The sequence below is a fragment of the Mesitornis unicolor genome, unplaced genomic scaffold (assembly GCF_000695765.1).
Source record: "Mesitornis unicolor isolate BGI_N332 unplaced genomic scaffold, ASM69576v1 scaffold5185, whole genome shotgun sequence".
Lineage (NCBI taxonomy): Eukaryota > Metazoa > Chordata > Aves > Mesitornithiformes > Mesitornithidae > Mesitornis > Mesitornis unicolor.
In genome coordinates, this window is record NW_010183375.1 from 19,214 (window position 1) to 27,882 (window position 8,669).

Sequence of the window (8,669 nt, forward strand, 5' to 3'; positions counted from 1 at the left end):
GAGGAGGAACATCATGTCTTTCATTGAGATATGCTCTGTAAACAGAGTATCTGAAAGGCACCTGAATCTGAGTTTAGCTACCTTACAAATGCAAATGAGAAGGATGTTATTTGGTGTTCGTGCTGACTCTACATTAAAACATTAATTTTCTTTCTTTTCTTTCAGATTCTTTTTCCTTGTTGGGTTTTCTCAATTCTGTTGAATGTGTAATTACAGCTATGGCAACAAGAGTAGAAATAAATTCTGCTTTGGCGTCTTTGACGACAGTACCTGACTTGAATGAAATCAGAAATGAGGATAAATCGCAGCGCGTGTATGTGAGTGTGCTTTCGGATGCGAGTAACAAGGCAAAGGAGGCTTCAGTATCGTTGACCCTTGAAGAGAACAAGAAATTTGGGAGTACTTTGAGATCTGCAACAATGCCGTCGCTGGGATCAAGGCCAAGGCTTTTCCCAAAGCCTTTTTCTAAAGAGAAATCTTCAGATACTTTTGCAAATGTAAAACCACCTATTCCAGCTTTCAGATCGAGTAGTTTTATTAGAAAGGCCGCTGAAGAAACACCATCTGCTAAGATAGCAAGTGGAAATGTTCCACCATTAGTAGATCAGAAAGTAATTGAACATGGAAATAAGGCTGGAGGTGAAGTGGTCACAAACATGACTTTCTACACTGGTCCCAGTGCAAATACTGTCATTCTTTTTGAGGCAGCGGGCACGGAGCAATCAAAGGTGAGCCTGGCCCAGGAAAAAAGGGCTGCAGATGAGCGCAGGGTGCACAGTGCTATGCAAACGAGAGAGCTTCAGTGCACTGCCAAGCTGGAGAAACCATCCGAGACAGCCAGGAATCCTGAGGGCTCTCTTCACAGGCAGATATCGCTGTCCTCCAGTCTTAGACCGGTCTCTTGGAACTCCGTCAAAGCTGGTGAAAAAAAGGATGCTTGTGAAGGTCATTCAGGGGAGAAAACCAGTGATGATGCAAGTGATATCAGCAGTAAAGTTGATTTCTCTGTTGATGTGCAGCAAAGGCCAAAACATAGACCGGTATCTGCGATTTTTCTGGAATCGTTACGAGATCAGAAGCATCGTGCTGTGGAAGCTCCGGAGGAAAAATCTCCTACAGAGAAATCTGGGGTTAGGAAACCAAGGCCTTTGTCCATGGACCTGACAGCTAAATTTGAACATAGAGATCTTTCTTTGTGCAAGAAGACTTGTTCATCTCACGAAAGCAAGGAGAGCATGTCCATAAGTTCTTTTGCTGACGTGGGCTGCCACGATGAGTCTGAAACGGGGCCAAACTCTGAAGAAACAGAATTTGATAAAGGCAGCTCTTCTAAAACAAATCTCAAGTGCAGTAGTCAGGATATTGGCATCCTAAATAATGGAAAATACACGTGGGAAACGAAGCTTAAATCTAAAAGTGAACAAATGGAGACAAAACCAGAAATCACGATTAACTTGTACGGTTCGGAAAGAAGCCGTGAAACCACCAGCGAAAGCAGGGCTGATAAGGAGGGGAAGAAACCAGAGCAAAAGGAAACGTATATGTCTGTAGGCTGCGAAAGCCCTGCAGCTTCCTCAGAGAAAGAGAACAGTACCCTAAGAGGTAGCGTTAAAAAACACATTAATTTGTTTACTTCAGAAAATCCCAGCACCTCGATGGATGCAGAACTTCTCCAGTCGAGCGCGGAGAGGGAAAGCAGATGTGTGAGCATCCAGCAGAGGATCAGGGAGCTGACAACAGAAAATGCCGACGTTAAGCCGGGAAATCTGCGCAGGTCACTGCAATCACGGCCACTTTCTGCGGACTTAACCAAGATGTAGGTTGCAGAGAGGTTCTGGTTAATCCTCTTAACTTCATCTCATTCAGGCAAACTTGCTCTTTCAGTGCAGTAAAATAAACGTTTTGCTTCCACCAAGTGTAGTCATTTTTTCTACTATTATTTGTGACCTCTTTCCCACCCTGAAAGAAAGAAAATCGAATGAATTTTTTTAATGAACCCTGACAACAGCTGCAGAAAAAGTGATGCTGTCAATATTGTGGCCTTTGCATGGTAGTGTAACTGTATACTTAATATTAAAATTGCCTGCATTTTGAAATCTTGAGGTGACCCTTGCAGGCTGCAGGCTTATGTATTTGTGAGAAAGCAAAAGAATGGTCACTGTGTCTTTGACATCGGTGTAGAGTGTCAGGTTTTCAGCCAGACAGGAATCTTATTTCGCTGTCATATTAAAACCTAAATATCTATGGCTGTTCTGGCCGAGCTGTGGCGATGAGCAGCGTTGTTAGAGTAACACGAGATCTGTTCATTTTTACATACCAGAACCAATTTAAAACAATGTTTTCCATTCAAAAGAGATTCAACCCAAGCTCAAATGTATTCTCTCAGTACCAAGTTGGGCAACTGAACTTGGGGGTTTTGGTGGTGTAAGGACATGTGCTTTGTGTAGGCAACGCAGCGGATGTCTGGCTGAGGGGACCTGCTATATGGACAGTGGAATAGTACCGTTTTTCAGCAAACCTCAGTCCTTTAACGTTGTGATGGAAATAAAAGAAGTGCAGCTGAGGAATGAGAATGTTAGCATCTCTTTCACTGTGCCTTGTTACATATCTCTGAAGTCTTATACTGTACAATAAGCTGCATCCTTTAGTCTGGGTACAGCTAAACCGCCGAATACAGTTAGTTACAACATGGAATAGTGATGTTTCTCCTTTAAGAAATAGAATTTATTGGGGAATTCCTACCAGTCTGCTTTGGGAGGGGGTGTCCCTGCTGCCTACCAGAACTGAAAGAAGTAACAAGTCTTTCACCTTAGGTTTTCAAGTCCGACATCAACTGGGGAAGCAAAGGCTGAGAAACCTGCTGAGACCAGAAACGACTCCAGCAGTGAAACGCAAGAAAATCAGAAAGTAAGAAAATGGCATCAGCTGCTGTGCTCTGCAGTCAGGTTTGCATTGAGACTGCAGAGCGCTGTCCTGTCCCGTGTGTCTCTGTCGATCAGTGGCTTTTAAATGGGTATTGGGAGCATTAGGAATGACATAATCCTAACAGGTTTACTTGTTTAAGGCTGTCTTTAGGACACAATGATAACGTGTGGGAGTATCGCGGCTGCTGAGTTTTTAAAAAGTTAAATGTGCATTTTTTTAGATACATGAAGAAATATTTTATATCCTATTTTAATGGGACTTCTAATGCGTGAAAACCCATAGTGAATCAGCTGTGGCTGTTGTGGTTTTGTGCAGTGATTACCGTTTATTTTCTCTAAGCTTAGCATTAGCGTGGTGCATTTCTACATCTAACTCACAACTCCTTATTGAATACATGCTGCATATACATGGCAGTCTCCTAAACAACATTTAACTTGGAAATCTTGACAATAAAATACTACACAGAAAGTTGTGATTTGCTGTAAAAGCTGTTAGGCTCTCTGTTTCTAAGCAACACTTCGGTGTTGTAAAACATAACTTCTTCTTATTGGAGATTTAAGGGTATTTGTTGTGAGTTCTTGTGGCTGTGCTTTTCTCCTCTCTAGGCTTAAGGTAGAAATATAGGGAAAGGAAACTTGCAGCTGGATACAGTGTTTCTGTAGTTTAATACAAATAGTATCAAATAGTTGTTTCCTGCAAGTGTAAATGGTAAAGAATTGGCAATAAGTACTAATCCCCACTTTCTCCTTTTACTTCAGCTCAGCCTTAGCATTCCTCTCAGCTGAGCAGCTCCAGCTGTGATACTTACTCTGATCTTCATGTTCCTTGCAGTTCCTGACCATGTATCTGTTTAGTTAGCGATTTGAAAAGACAGTTTTGACAAAATGCAGTGTATTTGGAGTCCCCCAGGAGTTTAGACTTTCTCTCAAGGTGAATCACACAATCACAGAGTGTTAGGAGTTGGAAGGGACCTGGAAAGCTCGTCCAGTCCAACCCCTGCCAGAGCAGGATCACCAGTGTCAGACCAGGTCACACCAGTGGTGCTGTTCAGTGCTTTGCTTTTGACCTTGAATTTCTGTAGTGCTTGCAACATACGTGTTCCTATGTGTTTCTGTGGTAGCTGGGGTTAGGACCCTTCCAAAGATTTGTACTATTTTTGCATGTGTAGCCTTCTCTGGAATATGATGTGAGTATAAATTCACTGCAGATTAAAATGCCTTGTGGAACCTGAGTCCAGGAACTCAGAGTCCTGCATATCTCGGGTATCAGCACTTCATACATTTTTCTTTTTGTGTATTAAATGTAAAAATCAAGCTGTGAGATAACTATGATATAGTCAAGATTTGGGAGCTGGAGCTGCACATTTGCTCAGACTACCTTGGTCTCAGTGGATTCTGTGTTCAGGGAGCATGGATGTGTTTCACTTGTGCAGGTTGTGTTGCACAGAGTAGGTGCAGGTAATTTTTAAAATAAGCTTTGTCACACACCTCTTAAATAACCACTTTTTACTGTTGCTTTTTCTCGTTGCAGAGCAAGGAGATCAAGCTTGCACATGGCACAGATTTCCCTGAAGCCAATGCTACTGGAAACCCTTGGAAACCCCGGCACGTTTTAAAAATAACAAACAAACCTGATCAGATAGAGAGGAAAGGAAGCTTCCTTGGAGATGGTCAGCATTTTTCTCAGCAGAGTGAAAATACAGTCTCATTCACAAGCAACTTGGAGAAGAAATTAAAACCAGCCACGTTTACAGAAAAGACCTACATTAAAACTGTGAGAGCCACCATGTTTGACCATAACGTTCAGAGGCACAACATCGCTGCTGACCGTCCCGGAGCTGATTCTGCACCGAAAATGAATCATGAGCCTGAGGCAAAGCACGATGCGGTGCAGCTGGGGCACAGCAGGCGATCATGGATGGGAGAAGTGGAGGAAACCACTGGTGTAAGGAAGGAGTATCACAAGCAGTGTGATTCATCAAAACCTACAGCAGATGGAGAAAGAAGTGGAAAACCAGTTTGTTCAAGTGAAGACAAGAAAATGACTCTAGGAAATCTCTTAGAAAAGTCTGTGGTTGAGAAGAGTGAAAAGCCCACTCCTAAAAATGCAGAAGAGCCTGTAATGTACCAAAGAATAGAGCCGAGATACGAAGTCTTTCAGACGTGCGGTGAAAGGGCTCTTAGTGAAGCCATTACGATGGCTCCTGAAAAGAAGGCCATGACGCTGAGAACGAGAAAATCCTCTGTGAAAGAGAGCAAAAACGATGAGGATGCTCTACACGCTGGTGAGCTGGCAAGGACAAGTAGCAAAACTCTCCACTTGAAGGAGGATAACATCATTGCGGAAGGCAGAGACCCTAAAGGTTTTATGAGCAAGGCTGTGTTCAGAGGACCTGCTGAGTTTGTCTCCAATGAATGCACTTTACCTGAACAGCAAAAGGACTCTGAGAAAGCTGAACCTGATCCGATATCAATAGCTGAGAAAATACCTGCTTCTACAAACAGAAGTAAATATTTAGGAATGAGTGAAAAAGGAAACCAACTCCATTCTGAACTGAAAAGTGATAAGAGTGAAGTCTCTTCCGTGGATAAAACAGAGGGGTCTGATACAACCAAATGCTCTTCTGAAAAAAGGGGTTTTAGACCAGGTTTGACAGACAGCTATGAATTCAGAGCCAACTTTGATCGTGAAGTTATTTCAACAAGTGTAAATAAACATGGGGTCCAGGCTTCTTCAGTGCTTTCAAGTGGACAATTTTGTAAATCTTCCAGTAGCCACCATCCTGAAACGAAAGTCCTGAGCGTTAATAAAGAGGAATCGAGGGCCTTTGGCATAAGGAAAAGCTTAGACTTCAATTGCAAAGAACAAGACTTCAGGTTAGATAGTACAGCTCGTGAAAACTGTGAAAAAATCAGAGTAATGGATCCAGAAGAGAAAGTCAGGAGAAGCAGGAGTAGCGTTGCTGACCTGAAGATTTCGGAAAGGTGGAGAAGGAGGACCTTGCCCCAGGATTCTGTCAAGACAGAAGAAGTCGTCTGGCTCGCTCCTGAGAGTATCAGAAGGCTGAGCCGGGCAGATTCACTGCAGCTGGACGAGAGCTCCATGAAAAAGAGAAGCAAAAAAAGCAGAGAAGGGGTGGAAGGGGGTGAGGTGAACCAAACTCCTCTCGGCAATCCTGAGGGTTACTTGAAAAGTCAGAGTTCTGCCTTGGAGCCCAAAGCAACTTATTTTGCAGTGACTTACCAAATTCCTGGTAACAAGCAAGAGAAGAGCTGTGTTGGTACTCCCGGTGGAAGTGAAGCCAGTACAGTTTCTAGCTCAGGTGAGGGAGCAACAGTTAATCTGGATCATGTTTTTCCTGGAAGGTCTAAACCTTTATTGCAGCAGCCAAATAAAAATGTGACGAGTACAAATTGCAGAGAGGACTCACGGGAAGTGCATGTCAGTAAGGATTGGGTCAAAGAAGATGACAAAGATGATATTTTTTCCAAAAACATTGCATTTGGTAATTTTCATGTGTCTAGGAAAGATCAGCAGCAGTATCATGAAAGAGGTCTGGATCATTCTAAAGAGAAAATTATAGACGTTGATGCTTTCCTCTTAAAACAGGATCTGGAAAATACGGCTCAACCTGATCTCAAAAGCAGTAGAAGAAAAGTCTCCTCTTACCACGAACCCAAATCCCCTCTGCGGTTTGCACAGTCACATAAAGATGGTGAAGTAGTGCCCCAGAAAATTACTGAAAATAATTATGATTTATCTGGAAGGAAAGCTGATGATGGTTACAGATCCCAAATTCTTGATATTGATGCCCTTATGGCAGAGTATAAAGAGGAATCAATCAAGGCCAGTAACTCTCAAGACAAGCTCTGTGAAGATCACAGCTTATTTAGTAGGGAGAAATCAAAGAACAGAAGAAATGTGTCAGATAGGACAACTTCTTCCTACAGCTGGAAGGAGTGGAAGGGATCGGATCACTGTTCTGTTAATAGCAAACAAGGTGACTATGCAGAAGAGTATCACAGGCTGGAGAAATTAAACCTAAACGAAAAGAGCAGAGAGAAAGTGGAATCCTGTGGCGCTGAATTTGAGAAACACAAGTCCAAAGACAGAAAGTTCAGCCCTCCTTACTGGGGAAATCCCAGCAGCTTTTTTTCGGATAAATTTTTCAATTCACCTGTGGAGTTCAGTAGGAAGAAAACTTTCATCGTTGACGAGGATGAAGAAGTGAACTTAACTTCCAGGAGTCCAACTTCAAAATTTGTGATTGAGAAGGTACAGCCCGTAAATGCAGTCAGTACAGAGCAAAGGCTGGAAGTGAACTTTGCTTCCAGGTTGTCAATAAAGGCAGATGATGGCTTCTTACAGAAGAAGTTGATCACAAAAGAGCAGTTCTTGGAGGGGTCTCCAGAAGGAGAGTGGAGCAAAAATGTAGCAAGGAGCTCTTCAACGAGGAGCAAAGATGTTGCAAATAAAACGACGAGTGAGAACGACTCTTCCAATGTGAAAAGTAGAAGTGACTGGAGGAACTACACGTCTGGTTTAGGCAGCGCTCCCCCGGATTTGAGACGGTCCTATTCGGAAAAGAGCCGCCAAGGGAAAGACAACTTACCGCTTGTGCAGGACCTAAGGGGGAGAAGGGATCAGTGCCGGCCCCGGCAGAGCTTCCCGTTGGAAAGTGTGGAGAACGGGTGGAAACACAGGATGTTGGCTCAGCCGGAGCCTTTCTTCCTTGAGGATAAAAAGGTATCGGCCAAGGGTGTCTGAGTGTTCCCCTTAACTAACATTGAAAGGGAGAAGCTCTTATTAAGTCTCTTTTCAGCGCTCGCTGTGGCTCTGCAGCGGGTGAGCAGATCGGTCCTGCTCAACATTTGTTTCCTTGAGGGGTTTGTATTGTACTAGAGGGCTAGATTTCTGTTTCAGGTGTATAAATATTTATTGATGTTTCCATGGAGAGCTTGAAAACCCTTTCAAAAGCATGCATATTATTCTATTAATGCTGTGAATCTAGGATGTGAAATTGTTAACTCTGCAGTTTTCTAATTTGAAAAGGTGGAGTTTGGGTTTACTTTTTGTCAACAGTGATTTTGGAGACAGAACTTTTTGGAGTTCTTTTCATTTGTTTTCTTTTCTGAAGGAAGTGAATTATTTTATTTTTTACTGGGTGAACGGCCCTCATTTTTATGTGAAGCTTCACTGCTGATACCAACTTTGGTGAATCACAGAATCACAGAATGCCAGGAGTCGGAAGGACCTGGAAAGCTCCCCCAGTGCAACCCCTGCCAGAGCAGGATCACCAGAGCAGTCACACAGGAACACGGCCAGGGCTTTGGGTGTCTCCAGACAAGGAGACTCCACAACCTCTCTGGGCAGCCTGGGCCATGCTCCATAACCCTCACACTCACAAACTTTGTCCTCATGTTCAGCTTGAACCTCCTGTGCTCCAGCTTGGGACCATTGCCCCTTGTCCTGGCATTGGCCATCCCAGAGCAGAGCCTGGCTCCTTCCTCCTGACACTGCCCTTTCCAAATGTATAAACATTAAACACAAGTGATTCCCTTGATGCAGCTGCACACCAATGCATCACAGCACAGGCAGTTGGATGTTCATTGCTATAATGATTTTCCATTTTGCTTTTTCAGCTTTGAACTCCCTCTGTTTTTTTTTTATAAAGGGTATTTTCATGTACATATGCATGCATATGTAACAACACGTGTAACTTTATTGTAACAGGCTTCTAGGAA

The 8,669-nt window shown here is 43.2% G+C and overlaps 1 protein-coding gene across 1 annotated transcript in view; it reads left to right on the top strand.

Annotated features, from left to right (window-relative positions):
- Window positions 1-218: 218 nt before the first annotated feature.
- The window catches only part of LOC104540323 (uncharacterized protein KIAA1671-like), a gene marked incomplete at its 3' end in the record, with an annotated part of 8,559 nt that continues 108 nt past the window's right edge, over window positions 219-8,669 (top strand). Inside the window, exons 1-4 of the mRNA XM_010184105.1 lie at window positions 219-1,816; window positions 2,814-2,907; window positions 4,456-7,686; window positions 8,667-8,669. The exon at window positions 8,667-8,669 is cut by the window's right edge and continues 108 nt beyond it. Of these exons, the coding sequence (XP_010182407.1) occupies window positions 219-1,816; window positions 2,814-2,907; window positions 4,456-7,686; window positions 8,667-8,669 (4,926 nt within the window). The remainder of the gene's footprint in view (window positions 1,817-2,813; window positions 2,908-4,455; window positions 7,687-8,666) is intronic.